Genomic DNA, 18,471 nt, shown 5'->3' with positions numbered 1-18,471 from the left:
TGATCTGGTGTGCTAGTGAGGACTCCAGCTGCCCTGCCATCGACCCCTCCCACAAGTGGTTAGTGTTTAGATTTCTTTTTTTTTTTTTAATATTGTTCTTATTTTATTGTTAACTTCATTTTTTAAAATTTTTATTTATTTATGATAGTCACACACACACAGAGAGAGAGAGAGAGAGAGAGAGAGAGAGAGAGAAAGGCAGAGACATAGACAGAGGGAGAAGCAGGCTCCATGCACCGGGAGCCCAACGTGGGATTCGATCCCAGGTCTCCAGGATCGCGCCCTGGGCCAAAGGCAGGCGCTAAACCGCTGAGCCACCCAGGGATCCCAGTGTTTAGATTTCTAGTGACAAGAGACATCATAATGTCATTTTACACAGGGAAACAGGACACCTTATCTTCACAATTTTTTCAACTAGCTTCAGATATGAAGAGCCCTCAGTGTTTGTATGTGGAATGAATACGTTCCTACCCAAATCAATAAGTCCCCGATTCGGGTCTGGTGCTCTTGTCTGTAATCAGCAGCAGCACAAGGTGTCCAGTCAAGAGACATTGTTTGACAATTTATGTCAAGTTCTATGTGGGCCACAAAATGGGCAAATGCCATCCCTCCCCTGAGGGAAAGAACTGGGGAGAGTAGACTTACACAAATGAGATAATTAAATAACAGGACAACATATAATTACTGCTAAATTGTGTGGTAAGAAATTAAGTGCTACAGGAATTGGGAAAAGCAGAGAACAGTGAGGGCTCAAACAGTTGGGGAGTCATCACTGAAGAGCTGGATGTGGCCCAGCTCTTGAAAAGAACTGCAGACGGGCTGACAGGAGGAAAGGTGCAGAAGTCCCAGGAGGAAGAACAGAGCCAAACCAGCACGCTGGTTATTTTGAGGCAGCAACACAAGGAATGTGAAAGGTGGCTGCCCCAAATCCCAAAGCAACGGTATCTCTGAATAGTTTCCCAATATTTGCACTCCTGGGCCTTTATTTTTTGTTTCTTTCGCTTCCAATTGCTTTCTCCCTTCTCCACCTAGCAAACTCTTCACTCCTATGTAAAGGTCCAGCTCAAATGCAACTACTTTTCTGAATCGTGCCTCAGTACCCCATAACGCAGCGCTCATGCTTCTATTGGAACCTATCTATTGTTTTCGCCTACTCACCTCCACCACTGCAATGAACAGTCACTTATGTTAGGCTTACTACGTGCTACAGGCTATGCTAAACATTCTATTTTATTTAAAGATTTTATTTATTTATTCATGAGAGACACAGGCAGAGGAAGAAGTGGGCTCCATGCAGGGAGTCTGACGTGGGACTCGATCCCGGGTCTCCAGGATCACGCCCTGGGCTGAAGGCGGCGCTAAACCCCTGGGCCACCGGGGCTGCCCTAAACATTTTAAGTGTACCATTTATCCTCAACACTTTCATAAGGTATTCTGTCTATCTTATAAAGAACCTGAGGCTTAAAGTGCTTAAGTAAACTGCCCAAGAACACATAGCTAGGAAGTAGGAAAGCTACGAGATTCAAGCCATTTGTGGAACACCAGAGGCCCTTCTTAAAACACTGGACCGTGTGTTCGTCGAGGCTACAAATGTTCTTTACTCATCTGTCATCTCAGATTCTAGGATGGAGGCTGCCATATGGCTCAAATAGTGTTGAACAAATACAACTTCCTATCACATGCCAAGGTCTAAAAATAGGTGATCCCAGCAAACTGTTACCGCAGGTGTAGCCTTCCACCCAACCAAAAGTCACGTATCTGGGGGAAAAGAGGAGAGTGGAAGTATAAGCATCCTGCATTTGAATGAGTTCCTTTATTTTATAGCTTCTAGTGTGGTGAAAGAAGAACCTTTCTCTTCCACACAAAATGCACAGATAACACTGGGTGGGTCTGAGGATGAGGACTCTAACAGTGTGTGTGTGTGGGTGGGGGGGAGTCTCCTCTTAGGTATTTCGAAAGCAACTCAGGTTGTTTCTGTCAAGGCAGGAAAGACTAGTCGAAATCCTTCCATCAGATCCTTATCAAGGCACAGGCCGAGGCCCAGAGAGGGGAAGGGGTCGTGAGGAGCATATGCGGCGACACAATGCTGAGCCAGAGCTGGAAGCCCGGAGGCAGAACGCTGCTGCCTCTCCATCGCTCACCCCACCCCGTCGTCGGTCTGGGCCGGGGCCGGGGCCGGGGCCGGGGCCGGGGCCGGGGCCGGGGCGGCTGGGACTCCCGGCTTCCCGTCGGACGCTCGCGCTCCTCTCCTCCCCCCACCGGCCCCGGCTTCCACCGCCTCGTGGTCCAGTGGCGGGGCTGGGGAACAGGGTTCCCCGTTCGCGTTTCCACGGCGTGTGCAAAGTCGTCCTCTGCTTCGAGGCCGCCCTAGCCCTGCGTCCCCGCAGTCCCCTTCCTGACGCGGCCCGGCTTCGCCACCTGCGACCTCCCGCCGCCGCGCGCTCTCCCCTCCGGGCGGGCGGCCCCTCGGCCACGGGGAGGTGGGGCCCACGTCCCTGCCCTTGCCGCAGTTCACCTCCTCGCCAGCCCCGAAGACGCCCGCACCCCCACTTCCTGCAGCGCGGCGCGCGCCTTCCGGCCGCTCTCCTTTCTAATTGGCCGGCCGAGCGCTTCCTCAGTCCGCGGCCCCGCGGAGGGTGCCGCAGCGGCCCGTCGAGCCGCCGCGCCGGGGTCTGGGCTCGGCCTCCGGACTGCGAGTTCCCTATGCTGTTGGCGACATGTGGCGCCTCCCGGGACTCCTGGGCCGAGGTAAGGGGCGCCAGAGCCGCGGGTCGTTAGGCAGCTGAGACTTCGAACGGGAGGAAGAGGCCCGGCCAGAGGACGCGGCCCAAGCATTAGCAGGCGGGGCTGGAGGTGAGGGAAGGCGGGGCCTAGGGGGGGCGGGGCTGCTCCCGCCTGACAGGGGCCGCGGGAGTTCGAGGTGTGGGTGGGGCTCAGGGGAAGAGGGTGGAGCTTAGAGTCTCGGGGACGGGCGGGGCTATTGGAAGGGGGAGGAGTCAAATAGCTGGTGCTCGGCGTCTATGAAGGATGAGGCGGGGCCAGTGGGAAGGGGCGGGATTTGGGGACGGGGAGCTTCAAACACGGAGGGAGTTTGTGTGTGAATGTCTGGTGATTTTGTTGTAACAGTAATTGTCAGCACTGGGAGGACATCAGAACACCTGGGGAGCATCTTCAAAATATGCCCTGAGTGATCCTGGTTTATTGGTTCAGGATGGCACTTCAGAAACTGTACTAAGCAAGAGTCCCACGTATGTGCCTGTTTAAGAACTGCCTCATTTCTGTGTATGTCGAGGTGATTGACCTTTGTTGTTCTACACAGTTCTTCCCCGACTGCTGGGACCTGGCCTCCGAGGGGTAACGCCCAAGTCCACCAACCCAGATGGGTCTCAGACTGCCTGGTCCAACCTGCTGGTCCCTGTGACCAGCTTTGACAGGTCAGATACTTCCATTCTGTCACCCATCTCTTCCTCTGGTCTCCTCCTCTCACTTGGGATAGAAGTTGATAACCTTTCTTGCTTTATCTAGGGCAGGCCCCCATGGCCCAGGCCCAGGCACAAACAGGGGCCCAAGGTCCCATGGATGGAAGGATGCTTTCCAGTGGATATCTACCCGTGTTTCCTCAAACTCCTTGTGGGATGCACTATCATGGGTAAGGCTTCCCTAGCTCTGTACTTGACCTTCTGTGTGGATGAGAATGTTCCTGCATGGGAATAGAGCCTAGAAACAAGAGCTAGGGCATCATTGTCCCCACACTCAAAATTTGATTAACCCATGGCATTGGAGCCTATTTGGGGAAGTATTGCTGCTTCCCATCCCCCTGCCCTATTCCTCCTTTTTCCAATAAACATTTTTTTAATACCCCTGAGCCAGGCATTTTTCTTAGGTGCTAGTGACACAGTGGAGAATACGATAGATATGATTTTTGCCTTGATGAAGCTTACAATGAATAATACTAATTAGCTAACTTCTTGTGTATTAATGCAAATATCATATATGCATTACCATATTTAATCCTTAGAAATATCTTGGAAGGGAAATATAATCTCCATTTTATAGATAAGGGAAGTCAGGTTCTGAAACTTTAGGTAACATGCTTAAGGTCATAAGCTATGAAGTAGGGAAGCCATATTTCTTCAGGAGCTCATGCTCTTAGCTTCTGTGCTCTACAGCTTATTGTTTATTTCTCTGTGTACTCAAATTCTTTCTCCCTCAATGAAGATGTAAACTCCATGAGGACAGAGGCTGTAACTTGTCTTTGCCAGTGTACCCAGCACCTGTTGTAATAAGTATTTGGGTGTGCACAGGACAGATCCTGGTCCATGATTAGTTGCTCAAAAAAATATTTGTTGACCCTGATCTATAAAGTCAGTGCTCATTAGCGCACACTAGGTCCAACAAGGCAGAATCTCTGCCATGCAGGCTCTGCACATGTGCCTCTGCTTCTGTCACATGTCTTCCCTATCACTTCCATGCTATGTAACTTGGACAGGTGACTTGACTTCCCTGAGCATCAGTTGACTCATCTGTATATTGGTGTCATCAACAGAAAGGAGCCTGGAGTCTCCATGGCAGGGCCACTTCTCTCTGTGGAGCTGTGGACTAGGGGCATAGCGTACCTTGGAGAGCAGAGCATTTGCCCAATTTGTCAAAGATTGGAGCCCTAGAGCAATTCCACAGAGAGTCCTTCTAGAAACTGGACCTGGAATCCAGGGGTCTTAATGCTGTTCCTCACTGCCTTTGTGAAAGGTCCTGAGTACAAGCTGTCCCCACTGCCATGGATACACGTCCCTGTTATTACATGCTGGCACCTTCCCTTCCTTCTGGCTTCAGCTCACCCATCACCCCTACAGAGAGGCTTTCCTTGATGCCCTATTTTGTCAGACCTCCCTCTTATGCTTTGTGTAAACTCCTGGTTTGTTTCTTTTTTGGCATTTATCATAAAGTTATTGTGCTTATTTCTCTGTGTACTCGAATTTTGTCTTTCTCCCTCAGTGAAAATGTAAACTGCATGAGGACAGAGACTGTTAACTTGTCTTTACCAGCGTACCCAAAGCCTATTGTAATAAATACGTATTGGGTGTGTACAGGAAGGGACAGAGAAAAGCACTCACTGGGCTAGGAGCTAGCTTAGGTCTTCCACAGACCTGTCAGAGAAGAGACACCTTCAGCAAGTCTGTACCTGTGAATGTGTCTGTAGTGGGGTGGCTTGGGCAGAGGGAAGGGAAGAGTTGTACTCCAGGCTAGAGAAAGAGACTGAACCTGATGGGGACCTGTAACCTGTCACTGCATTTGTGGCCAAGCCCCAGCTTAGCACGTTATTTCTTGCCTGCTTAGACTTTATTTATTCACTAACTCATTATGCATTTAATAAATACATGCATGTATATATTAGTTCTTTATCTTAGTATTTTCCTAGGCTCCGGGGACACATTGATGAGCAAAGCAGACATGATTCCTACCCTCGTAGTGCTTAGAGACTAACAGGAGAGACAGACCTTAGCTAAATAATTGTTGAGGTGATGATTTAAGTACCAGGGTGACCAGGGCTCTACAGGGGAAGTGTGGGCACTGGGAGAGTATGAGTTGGCCTCAGCCAGGAGTCTGGAAAGGTTTCTCGAGGAAGTGATGTGTGAGCTGCAGGATGAGGCTGGAGGAGGTGATGAGTGCAAAGGCGGGCCCTGACGTGCTGTCTTTCCCAGGGCACCCTGGCCGTGCTGGCCCTGCAGCTGGCAAGGCAGATCCACTTCCAGTCATCCCTACCAGCAGGACCTCAGCAAGTGGAGCGTGGCTCTTGGCACAGTCCCCTGGACCATTTCCTTTCGTCTCCCTTGTGGCATCCGTGCTCCTGTGAGTTCTTAGTCCCAGGGACAGGAGGGCTAGGCTGAGAGTTTCTCTGGGCCAGGAAGCATCTCTGGACACACCTCAGGAAAAGAGCCATCAGCAGCTCCTTGCCTTTCCTATCTGAAGTCAGAGGAAGGAGAATGTGAGGAAGTTCTATCCACCCAGGGTGTGGGCCACACCTGCCCTTCAGTGTCCTCCCATGTCCTCCCCTCACCTCCCATGGAGGGAGCCCCGCAGGGATCCAGGCCACTTTAGATCCTGGGTGTGGCTTCCTGCTTACCACTCAGCCAGTTGGGGCATTCTCTGGCTAGTCATTCATTAATAAATGAATCTTCATTGAATAGCTATTATGTACCATGGTACCCAGGCAGTGCTGCCTAGTGGTTAAGTCCCTAGAATTAGTGTCAGGGTTCAAGCCCCAAAGCTGTTGCATACTAGTCTTGTGTCCATGAACAAGTCACTTTTAACTTAATTGTGCCTCAGTTTCATCATCTATAAAATGGGATAATAATAAAACCTACCTCATAGGTTTTGGGGAGAAGTAAAGGAGTTAATACATGCCAAAAAGTTAGAATAGTGCCTGGCACATAGTAAGTACCCAGTACATCTTAGTTTCAGTTCTTGTTCTTATGATTATTATTATTATTTTTTAAATATTTTATTTATTTATTTGTGAGAGACACAGAGGCAGAGAGAGAGGCACAGGGAGGAAGGAGAAGCAAGCTCCGTATGAGGAGCCTGATGTGGGACTTGATCCCGGGACTCCAGGACCACACCCTGAGCCAAAGGCAGACGCTCAACCATCGAGCCACCCAGGCATCCCTGTTCTTAAGATTATAATCATGATTGATACTATCATCAAACAAAGTGCCAGGTACTGGGGCTATAATAATGAAGAAGATAGATGCCTCCTTACCATTGGAAGAATTCAGGCAGAGGAATGATTTATACCTTCAGGCAGGAGATCCACATAAGTGTGGGCCCCTCTTGACCCCTACAGAGGGAAGTGGCAAAGGAAATGGAGAAGGGGGGTGGAGGTGTGTGAAGGAGGTGTCAGGAGAGTCCACAGTCTTCCCCCAAATCTCAGGGAACACTCAGTAAAGCCTGAAAAGACCGAGCTGATCCCTCTTCTGATGTGATTGCTCTTACTGGGTCTTTCCAGCACTTCGGAGGCACATCCTCCCCAGCCCTGCTGGCCCAGCTCCCAGGCATACTGGTCTCAGGGAACCCAGGCTGGGCCAGGAAGAACCCTCCACTCAGCCCGAGAACCTCTCTTCACACAGCTCTCTGAGGGCATCCAGTCTTCAGGATCCCATTGAGGAAGGTATGTTTCTACCTTCTAGAATCAGCCAAAGGTAGAGGGGGTGGGTAATTGGACAGATGGACATTTGTTGCTATGTATTCTGGATAAGGGAATTGTCATTCTTGCAGGGCCCCTGCTTTCTGAGGAATGATTTTGTTTCCTGGTAGTGGTGCTGCTGGAGGGGCTGGCGAGACTGGGATGGTGGGAGAAAAGGAGAAACCACATTCTTTCTCCTTGCCCTGACTGGGTGTCACCCATTTTCCTTGCAGATCCCAGTGATCTCAGCTTCCTGCACACCAGTAGTAGCTTCAGATCCAGGGAAAAGCCAGCCCAGCCTCAGCCCACTGGAGAAAAGCAGGTATTGTTCAGATTTGGCCTCCGGATCCTCATAATATTCCCCTGGGCAGGTGGCAGTTCCAATGAACAGTCCCATGATGAATCTTTATATTTCTTCCTCAGGAACAAGATAAATCAAAAACTGTTTCCCTTGAGGAGGCTGTGACTTCCATTCAGCAGCTCTTCCAGCTCACTGTTTCCATTGCTTTCAACTTCCTGGGTAACTGGGTGGACCCTGCCTCAAGGCAGGCAGATAGGAAAAGTGGAAGGGGTATGGGGCTAGTCAAACAGAATTAGGGTAGGGAGTAGTTTAAACAAGAGAGAGTAGGGATCCCTGGGTGGCGCAGTGGTTTGGCGCCTGCCTTTGGCCCGGGGCGCGATCCTGGAGACCCGGGATCGAATCCCACGTCGGGCTCCCGTGCATGGAGCCTGCTTCTCCCTCTGCCTGTGTCTCTGCCTCTCTCTCTCTCTCTGTGACTATCATAAGTTAAAAAAAAAAATAAAAAAATAAAAAAAAATAAAAATAAACAAGAGAGAGTTTATTTTCTCCCAGGTAGGTAAACCAAGTGGTGGCATGGTGGCACAGTGTGTCAGGGGACCCATCCTCATGATTCTGCCATTCTTTTTTTTTTTTTAAGTTTTTTATTTTTATTATTATTATCTTTTTATTTATGATAGTCACACACAGAGAGAGAGAGAGAGAGAGGCAGAGACATAGGCAGAGGGAGAAGCAGGCTCCATGCACCGGGAGCCCGACGTGGGATTCGATCCTGGGTCTCCAGGATCACGCCCCGGACCAAAGGCAGGCGCTAAACCACTGCGCCACCCAGGGATCCCGATTCTGCCATTCTTAAAACTGGCTTCCATCTCAAGGTCCAGAATGTAGGCTTATGGCCACACTTACTTGCAGAGACCAGGAAATGTAGCCTTTAGCTGAATGACCATGGCCTTACCTGGAAATTCTTTTTTTTTTTTTTTTTTTTTTAAGATTTTATTTATTCATGAGAGACACACAGAGGCAGAGACACGGGCAGAGGGAGAAGCAGGCTCCCTGCAGGGAGCCCGATGTGGGACTCTATCCCAGGATCCCAGGATCAGGACCTGAGCTGAAGGCAGATGCTCAACTGCTGAACCATCCAGGTGCCCTTACCTGGAAATTCTGTCACTGTGTAAGAAGGAGAAGAGAAAATCTTGGAGGATACCTTGAATTTTCTGACATATTTAGGCAAGAATAGGCTCCTGAGATTTGGAGCAAGCCCCCAAGTGTACAAGCAGGAACCTCTTACATCCGGAGACTCCAGGAGCCCCTCCACCATTTGTCTTGTTCTGCACGGTGGCTTGGCTTAAGGGCCATGCCTTTTAACGTGGTGACTCAGATAATGGGCAGGGGGTGAGAAGCTGGGATTCATTTCTTTTGCTAGGCCCTATTTTAGGTGTCAGGGATACAGTGATTCCTAAGATAGAATCCTTACCATCATGGAGCTGACAGGTGAATTGGGAGAGGAAGAAAAACAATACAAAGAGAATTTCAGATGGTGGTAAATGTCATAGAGAAAAATCAATAGGGGATGTGTCTGTGACCTGGGGAAGGAGCGACTTTGGATTTGGAAGTCCTTACTGATGGGAAGAACTTTGTGCTAAGACTTGACTGACACACCAAGCCAGTCTTGTTTCCATCTAGAGAAAGAGCTTTCCAAACAGCGGGAACAGCAAGTACAAAGGTCCTGAGGCAGGATTCAGTTTTGCTTGTTAAAGGAACAAAAGAAAGGTGAGTGTGGCTGGAGCTTAGAGATGACCAGAATATTAGAAAAAGAAGTCAGAGAAGCAGGGAGGGGCCAGATCAGGCAAAGCCTTCTGAGCCAAGGAGGAATGGATTTCCTAGGTGAGATAAGTCAGTGGAGGGTTTTACACTGGAGCGGGGGGGCTGTTACATGATCTGAGTTACTTTTTCACATTTCTCTGGCAGTTGTATGGATGCCAGAGGAAACGGGGGGGGGGGGGAGACTGGGTTGGAGCTGTTACTGATAGCATAGTAAAGCCTCATGGTGACCTGGTTTAGGTTCGAGGCAGAGGAGACAGAGAAGAGAGATGGATGAGGGAGCCCGGCTGGGGAATGGGGACAGGGTGGGTTCCTTCGTCCTCTTGGGTCTTCTCAAGGACAGAGGGCTCTTTCTGAATCCTGGACAGTGAATTTTCAGGCAGCAGGGAGGTGACTAATTCACTATGGGCTGAATGGAACCTGGCTTCTGCCTCATTAGCTTTTTGTGATTTTGATGGGCAGACAGTCTCTTCTGAGAATTTTCTTGCCCATTCCTTCATTCATATATTCATTTATTCAGCAATGCTAAGCAGTGTGGCTGAACACAAAGGGAGCATAAGCCATAATCATATTTTGCATTTGTATAGAGCTTTCACCCTATGCAAAGTTATTTCTTCTACATTCTTTTTCTGCTTCTGCCTCCAGGATTTTGCAGTCTAATTGAGGAGACAAGGCTTGTACTCTGGAAACAGTTTAGTTCATAGAAAAAGGCTTGTATATTAAGTAAATGCCAAGAGAATGTATAAAGTCTGAGTGTGGTCTGAAGGTTCCAGAGGTGAAATAGGCTGGGAAGGCCTGATAGTGGAGGCAGAAAGATACCCTGGGCAGGAGAGACAGCTTGAGCAAAGGTTTGAATTGGGACTCAGCTGTGCCCAGCCCCTTCCCTGTTTTTTTGTCTGCTTGATCGTTTGGATGATAAAATGAACATGGGCTTTGCTGTCAGACACACCTAAGTTCAGGTCACAGTTGTCTCACATTCTCTCTCACGATTTCCTCCTAAAGCAGGATTAACAGTATCAGTTGTTACCAGTTGTATTTAGTTGGTTACAGGCAGCCTAAACCCACTCTGGCTAGCTTTTTTTTTTTTTTTTTTTTTTTAAAGATCTTATTTATTTGAGAGACAGAGAGAGACCATGAGTCAGGTGAGAGGCAGAGGGAGAAGCAGAGTTCCAGCTGAGGAGGGAGCTCAGTCCCAGGATCATGACCTGAGCCTAAGGCAGACACTTAATGGGCTGAGCCACCCAGACGCCTCCCCTCCCCCCAGTCTGGCTAACTTAGGCACAGAAGGACTCCATTGGGATCTATTGACATCCCAAGTCTCGGAAAGGACAGAAGTCAGGGAAGTTCCTGGGATCCTGGGGGTAGTAACTTTTTTTTTTTTTAATTTATTTATGATAGTCACACACAGAGAGAGAGGCAGAGACACAGGCAGAGGGAGAAGCAGGCCCCATGCACCTGGAGCCCGACGTGGGACTCGATCTCGGGTCTCCAGGATCGCGCCCTGGGCCAAAGGCAGGCGCCAAACCTCTACGCCACCCAGGGATCCCTGGGTGTAGTAACTTAGGGACAGGGTCTTCAGAGTGCTGCTGTCAGAATAAACCTGCAAAAGCTGTTTTTTCTCATGCCTCAAACAGACTGAGATTCAGATTTCTGAGAGAGGGACTTAGTGGTTGGGAAGAGCCCAGCACATTGATTGCCAACATGGGATGGTGGGGAAGGGCTGCTGCCAGAGGGAAATTGGGATGCTGTCACCAAGAGGAAGATGTTGTATAGGAGGGCAGAGCCCACTGCTGTCTCTGGCAAACCAGTGAAATATTGGGAGGATGGAAACATGCAAAGTGTCTAGCTCCAAAAAGCAAGGAAGCAGCCTGTGAGTATGTGGCCAAGGATGTGGGGAAGTTCACGGAAGAAGCTGGGTTTCTGCCCTGTGCTTTCTGCAGGGACAGAGAACATGAGGAGTGGGGACTACACGGCAGCCTTTTCTTACTTCCAGAAAGCAGCAGACCATGGCTACAGCAAAGCACAGTACAACGTGGGCTTGTGTCACGAGCATGGCAGGGGCACCCCCAGGAACCTCGGCAAGGTACTGCACCTTCTCCCTGGCCCCAGACCTGCCCCCTGGAGCTGCACTGCCCAGAGCTGACCTCCAGAAATGAGCAGTGGGCCCACCTTGGAGGGAGTTCAGCTTCTCTCTCTCAGCCATGAGAGAAAAATAACAAGCTCCTAACTTCTAGGAAACTAGATTCAAAAGGAGGCCACAGACTTTGTCTTTTTTCTTTGCAGCCATATCCTTAGGACCTAGAATCTTATGTTGATGAATGGATTAATTCATCCTAAAAAAGTAGGATGAGTACACAAAGATGTTATAAACAAGAATGTATTTCTTAGAATTGTATACGATGGCAAAAGAAAAAAAGGAAAACAATTTGAAGTTCCTTCAGTTGTGAATTGGTTAATAATATCTATGTGGGCCTTAAAAATGAGGCCGTAGATCTATATTTACTGGCAGGGAAAGACATTCCTGGTATATTGTTAAGTGAAAAAATTGGTTAGAAAATTGTGACTGTTGTTCTCTCACTCTGTTTCTTTCTCCCTATACTCACATTATATATGTGTGTGTGTGTGTGTGTGTGTGTGTATGTGAGTGTATGTGTGTATGTATAAATACCTGTGTATGTGGGAAGAAATTTGCAAAGCTGTAAATGAAAAGGTGAACAGAGAATGATCTTTAGGAGGCAGAATTTCTTGGGATTTTGTGTTTCTATTTTCAGTTTATCTGTATTTTGAAATTTTGGCTTATCTGTATTTTCTGACTAATCTGTATTGATTATGTACTATTTAATTAGAACAGTTTTTACAAATTTCACTCAGAGGGAAAGCTGGCTTGCAGAGGTACCAGTTGACTGGGTGTCCCTCCTTTTATCCCAGGCAGTCCTTTCTTACCAGCTGGCTGCCAGCCAGGGCCACAGCCTGGCTCAGTACCGCTATGCCAGGTGCCTGCTGCAAGGCCCAGCCTCCGAGTGGGGTCCTGAGCAGCAGAGTGCAGTATCTATGCTGAAGCAGGCTGCAGACTCAGGCTTGAGAGAGGTGAGTGCCTGAGGGGGGTCTCTCCTGAGCCCTTGGAGCATGTAAGGCCTGGAGTGACCAAGATAACCTTTCTCCTTTCTCGACTTACCCACAGGCTCAAGCCTTCCTCGGCGTGCTTTTCACCAAGGAGCCACACCTGGATGAGCAGAGAGCTGTGAAATACTTTTGGCTTGCAGCCAACAATGGGGTATGCGCTCTCCAGCATCGGGGCTTGTTGGGGAGCGAGTCTGATGAAGGAGGGGATTTGGGAACTGGTGCCAAGCTCCACTGTGCACAGGAGGAACACTGGGCCAGCTTCGAGTCTTAACTGTCACTGACTTACTGTGTGACCCCTGGGCAGGTCTAGTGGGTGTGGTGGAGCTGGCTTACACCAGTCTGCAAAGAGGGGTTGGTGGCTTAAAATCAGTTTATGGGAGCAGTGTTTGCATGGCAGAAATTACTAAATGCTACAAAGCCGGGCTCATTTCCCTGGAAAGCCAGTCGTTACATTTACCAGCACACTCCTGGCTGGTAGCATCTTGTTTCCCTGTTTTCCTTATCTCAAAAATCAGGGTAGTCCTGAATGCCTCGCTTGCCTACTGCCTCACAGGGTGGCGGTTGTGAGGATCAAAATCTGAGGTCACAATGTGCAAGCACTTGGTAAGCTGTGCACAGGGCAGGTACATCATCATGAGTGGTGCAATTCAGGGAAATTGGAAGATGCTGAGCAGTTTTAGGGGGTGGGGTAGATGTCTGGGGGCATTGGCATCCAGCCTGCAAGACCCAGAGTCTGTTCTCCACTGTATTAGTTTCATGGAGTGTTTATAAGTAATAGCAGGAAAAACATGTCCAGAGGGGTTAGGAAAATACTGAGTTACACAGGTGTCTTTAATGCAGGACATCTCAGAACTTTACCCCAGTGTGAATCACCAAAGACGTCTCTGGTTTGCTATATTCCTCAAGTGTCCTTGACTGTGATTTTTTTGTTTTTTGGGTTTGTTTGTTTTTTTGTTTTGTTTTGTTTTGTTTTTTGTTTTTTGCTGTTCCATCTGGAAGGACTAGAAGTACTGGATGAAAGCAAACCATGTGCATGTACTAGAATTGCCCTTCATAGGGGCTGCTGCTGTTCTCTGTTTTCTGGCCAACACAATGATAGCTGCAGTGTACTCTTGGGCATCAGAATACTTCTTATTTTTACTCTGTTATCTGTCATTGCCATCTGAAGGGGACCAGTGTCACTGGCCAGTACTGCCTCTATGCCTGCCTTCCTTGATAGATCCCCAGAGCCTTCCTCAGGCTGAAGGTGCTTTGCCTTCTTTGTGTGCTGGACAAGCCTGGGGGCACTTTGGCCTGCTTTAGTCACCCAGCATGCTAGAAGGAGAAGTGCACAAAGGGATGCTAAGTAATGCTGTGTTGGGCACAGTCCTCACACCCATTCTAATAGGAGTTGTGTCTTTGTAGGTTTGTACTGAGCAGTGTTGCAGGGTGGGTGTTTTGGCCTTAGAGGAGTATTCAGTACTATATGCTAAGCTGTTCTATGGCCATGAGTCCACCATATTTATTATGTAGACTTAGGCATGCCTGTTACAGAAACTCTGTCCAGAACTTTGATGCTAGAAGGTAGAAGAGAAATGGGATCATGGTTGGGAATCAACAGAGTATTTTGCTTTTTTAAACTTGGGGGCTTGAGGGGCACCTGGGTGGCTCAGTGGTTGTCTCAAGAATAAATAAGTAAAATCTTAAAATAAATAAAATTTAAACTTGGGGGCTTCAATATAATGATACTATTCCACCAAAGAGGGAGAGATTAATGATGTGGGCAACTGAAGGTGTGAAAATAATCACAGTAATTTTTTTTACGATTTTATTTATTCATGAGAGATAGAGGCAGAGACACAGGCAGAGGGAGAAGCAGGCTCCATGCAGGGAGCCTGATGTGGGACTCGATCCTGGGACTCTAGGATCATGTCCTGAGCCAAAGGCAGATGCTCAACCACTGAGTTAGTGGTTGAGGGACCAGGCATCCCCCTAATCACAATAATCTAAGCACTTTTCAATAATCTAAGCACATTACATGTATTAACATGTAATTCTCATAATAATGCAGTAAGGTAGGTACTATTATTATTTCCCACTTTATGGATGAGGAAACCAAGGCATGGAGGCATAGAATAATAATGTCTGAGGTTCCACCACAGCAGGTGGTAGAGCCACAATTGGAACCCAGGCTGGCTGGCTCTCCAGGTTGTGCTCCGAAGCCCTCCCTGCTACTGGCTTCTCGTTCTCAGAGGAGAGAGGATCTAGAGCCTTTTAAACTTCCAAAGGAGGAACATTCTCTGTAACGTATGTGTTGCAGCAGCGACTCAGCAGAGATTCAGAAAAGCATGCAGGGCATGCCTTTGGGAAGCCGAGCCTCTGCTCTTGACCCTGGGACTCTTCCACCTTAAGTAGGAGCCTGACCCCCAGGTTCCCCATAGGTAGGCTGGTTGCTCCCTGTGGCCCTCACTTATGCTTGCCTTCAGTGCCGGCCTCAGTGACAGAAGCTGCCTGGGCAGCTCTGGCTCGAATCTCCCTGGGCAGAAGGATCTCCGTCTCGTCTGTGTTGGGAAAATGTGGGCCTCTGGCTTTTCGTCCTTGAGCTCCTTTGGGACAGGGAGGGTCAGAGCTGGGCCTTGAACCTGCCGTATGAAGCCCGGCATGCCTGACTGTGCCACCATCCTCCCACCTTAGCATTTCAGTTCTTCACCCCTGCCTGTGTGCCTGTCTGTCTGTCACTTCCCCTTTAGGACTCCCAGAGCAGGTACCACTTGGGGATTTGCTATGAGAAGGGCCTTGGTGTGCAGAGGAATCTGGGAGAGGCCGTGAGATGTTACCAGCAGTCAGCGGCCCTGGGCAATGAACCTGCCCGCGAGAGGTTGCAGACCCTCTTCTCCACGGAGGCAGCCACTAAAGGTACGTGTGGCTTCCCTCCCCTGAGCAGAGTGCCATGCGATGGAGAAAGGGGTGGCAGTAGCCCTTGGTCCACTTGGCATTTCCTGCCTCCATGATGGGGAAGAGCACACTTTTTTTAGTCAGATGCACCTGAGTTTTAACCCCTCTGCCTCTGAGCTTGGACTCCATGTCTTAGGTTCTTCACTTCTGAAAGTGAAGGTGGTCCTGGTGCCTTATTCAGAGGTAAGGATTAATTGAGAGGACTCTTGAGGGCTTAGCACAACCCAACCGGGCACCCAGCAGGTATTGAAGAAGTGGTAGCTACTCTGATGATTTTTCGGGAGAGACAGTATCACAAGACTGCCTCCTTGCCCTGAGTTGCCCTCTGAGGGCTCTACAAGCCCTGCTCACTCATGAGTTGGTTGGGCTGGCCTGGATTGACAATTCCAGAGGCAGCTAGGTCCTTTAGGAAGTACTTGCTCCAAAGTAGGAACCAACACTGTGTGTCAGAGTTGCTCTTGCTTCTTCTCACAGCCCTGGGGCCCAGCGACCCGGCAGTTACAGGATTGAAGTCCTTCTCCAGCCCCTCCCTCCTCAGCCTCAATACGTTACTGGCAGGAGCCTCTCGCCTCCCACACGCCTCGAGCACAGGGAACCTTGGCCTCCACTGGAAAAGTGGGCATCTTGGAGCCAGCCCTGGGGCCCCCAGGAGGGCCCTCCCCCAACACAACTACCCCTTGGAAAGGAGTCTCGTCAGCCTTGGTTTTGGCTAAGGTGAGGTCGGACATGGGTCACTGGTGCTTCTCCCACTGGTGTTTGGGGGTAAGGGGGAGAGTGGAGAGGGTGGATGGTAACAAAAATAGGTGTCAGTGACCCTTTCCAAGGTGGAAATGCCAGTGGACACTGAGGTTCTCAAGTGCATGGCTAATAAATGACTTTGACCTTTCCCCCAATTGGTCGCCTCCCAGATGAGCAGTGGAAACATTCACAGTGATTCCTGGTTCTGTGCAGAGAAGGGATTCATTCAGTGACCTGTGAAAAACTCTCCTGAAAGGTCCAGAGACCCTGGTCCTCACCTTGGCCTATGACCTTGAGTAAACCCCTTACCTATTCCCTCCCATGTCTCAGTTTCCTCAGGCTCAGACTACTTCAGTTTTTGCCACCAACTGACGTGTGTGCCCTGGTGGTTCACAAGAGGATTTTAGCTACACCAATTAATACTTTCTTTTTTTTTTTTTTTAATTTTACTCATTTATTTGAGAGAGTGAGCAAGAGAGCACAAGCAAGGGGAGGAGTAACAGAGGGAGAAAGAGAAGCAGACTCCCCACTGAGCAGAGAGCCCTACATGGGGCTCGATCCTAGGACCCCAGGATCATGACGAGCCGAAGGCAGACACTCAACCGACTGAGCCACCCACACACCCCTAATTAATATTTTCTATCTTAGTCGTTGGATATTTAATATACAATGCAAAATGTGACTAGCACATAGTAGTTTGACAGATATTAAAAATAATCCATTCAAAGAAAAGCCTTGTGAAATTGGATAAAGGGGAGACAGATCCAGAGAGGTGGCACAAACTGCAAGAGTAGTTCCATGAATGGTTAAAACTTAGGGAACACTTGCCATTGTCAAGATGAGTCCCAACATCTGCTTTTGTTCGTCCCCCATGGATTCAGGACCGTCTCCTGTTTCACCTTTAATCTGAAAGGAACGAGTTTCTTGCCTACTTGCTTGATGTGTGTGCTTGACTTTTTCAGACCTCCTCACTTCAGCCCTGAGGAAGGGAGTCTGTGGGTTCTCAGAGAGAGAGATACCACAACTTGAATCCCAAAGCAGAGGCCAGTTACCTACTCAACTCCCTAAAGAACCTCAAGCGCCTGCCCCAGTACAGTAAAGAAGAAGAAAGTATGTGAAGACCCAGGTCCTGGCCATGTCACCTTGAAACAGTGACCCGACCTGCTGCATTGTTTTCTCAGCTATAGACCAAAGGTGTTGGTGTCTGCCCTCCTACCCTACTGAGCTCACACGGAGCCTTTCACTGCAGAAAGGACCTTGGCCCTCACTTCAGCCTGGGGAGGCAGAGTGGTGCCACGGTTACATGGCTTTATGAGTCATCAGGCCAGGAGAAGACCCAGACCCTCTGATTCCTGGCCCAGGGGCTCCCTTGCACGATTTCACACAGTGGCTTTACATAGAAGTGTTACTGTCATCCTGCCAATGTGAGGAAGGAAACGGAGACTGAACACCTGGAGGCTTGGAGCAGGAAAGTGTAGATTTTGAGATCCTTGTTTGTAAAGAGTATAAAGAGTATGCTAGAAATGGATGGGAGTTTAATAAAATAGATATCGGATTATCTCATCACTGTTGCCCTTGAGTGTGTTGGGGAGAGCTGGGGCTGGGCAGGGGGAACTGAAAGCTGAGGCTCCAGCCTCATTTCTAAACTCTCCATTAACTAATTTGAAGGATCTTAAAAGCTTCTCCAAGAGAGAGACTTAGGAAAAAATGATTTCTGAGTCCACGCTAATGACTCCAATTACTGAATTTGTGCATAGCTGTTCCCTGGCTTCTGGATGTTAGCCCAAGTTCAATAGCATAGATGTGGTTGAAGGGGTGGGGGTGGGGGAGGGACTGAGGACCAGATCCTCTAGTAACTGTTCAAATGGGAAAGACCACCTAGCTTGGCTAGTTGAAAGGTGGGAGGAATTGGGCAGGAGAGGGTTGTTTCCTCTCTGCTGCCCACCTCTCCACCTCCCCAATCTCTGATGGGTCCTGCCATACTTTTCCAGCATCTTCCTCTCACCACTGGCTTCCTCCAGCTCCAGTGCCTTCCCTGACTGCTGCTCCCTTCCCAGGCTGCCCTGCACACTGGCCTCCCCACCTTCATGCTGGTCACCTCATGCAGCTGCCTCCCACAGATGACGCCTTGGGATCTGAGACCTTGTTGTCTTTGTATTCTGGTATCCTCAGCACTTAGCAGGTAGGGGCTCCATACACACATTGGTTAGAGCTCAGGTTTTTAAGCTGTACAATGCACTAATCTCTCTGAGGAAAAAAAAAAATCTGTGGTTAAATAAGTTTGGGAAACGCTGTACCAGACATCCCTTTTTTATAGATTCACAATGTACATCAGCATCTTTAAGGTTCAAAGAAGTCTTGCAGTAAAGAACTTGGT

General features: G+C 49.0%; 1 protein-coding gene across 1 annotated transcript; it reads left to right on the top strand.

Moving 5' to 3' along the window:
- Positions 1-2,607: 2,607 nt before the first annotated feature.
- DELE1 (DAP3 binding cell death enhancer 1) lies at positions 2,608-17,657 on the top strand. The gene is made up of 13 exons (XM_055332810.1): positions 2,608-2,748; positions 3,320-3,434; positions 3,526-3,649; positions 5,700-5,847; positions 7,004-7,165; positions 7,414-7,502; positions 7,604-7,700; positions 11,240-11,382; positions 12,228-12,386; positions 12,481-12,573; positions 15,152-15,317; positions 15,831-16,070; positions 17,057-17,657. Exons 1-12 carry the CDS (start codon positions 2,718-2,720, stop codon positions 16,067-16,069), a joined length of 1,566 nt encoding a protein of 521 aa, XP_055188785.1. The 5' UTR covers positions 2,608-2,717; the 3' UTR covers position 16,070; positions 17,057-17,657.
- Positions 17,658-18,471: the final 814 nt, after the last annotated feature.

Source organism: Nyctereutes procyonoides, unplaced genomic scaffold (assembly GCF_905146905.1).
Source record: "Nyctereutes procyonoides isolate TBG_1078 unplaced genomic scaffold, NYPRO_anot_genome, whole genome shotgun sequence".
Lineage (NCBI taxonomy): Eukaryota > Metazoa > Chordata > Mammalia > Carnivora > Canidae > Nyctereutes > Nyctereutes procyonoides.
The sequence above is the reverse complement of the archived record's forward strand: the minus strand, read 5'-3'. Positions and strand labels throughout refer to the sequence as shown.

Excerpts from the sequence above, each read along its gene's own strand:
- DELE1 (XM_055332810.1), top strand. The coding sequence starts at position 2,718 with ATGTGGCGCCTCCCGGGACTCCTGGGCCGAG. Across the intron at positions 5,848-7,003 it reads CTTGTGGCATCCGTGCTCCT|CACTTCGGAGGCACATCCTC; the intron begins GTGAGTTCTTAG and ends GGGTCTTTCCAG. Across the intron at positions 12,387-12,480 it reads CAGACTCAGGCTTGAGAGAG|GCTCAAGCCTTCCTCGGCGT; the intron begins GTGAGTGCCTGA and ends ACTTACCCACAG.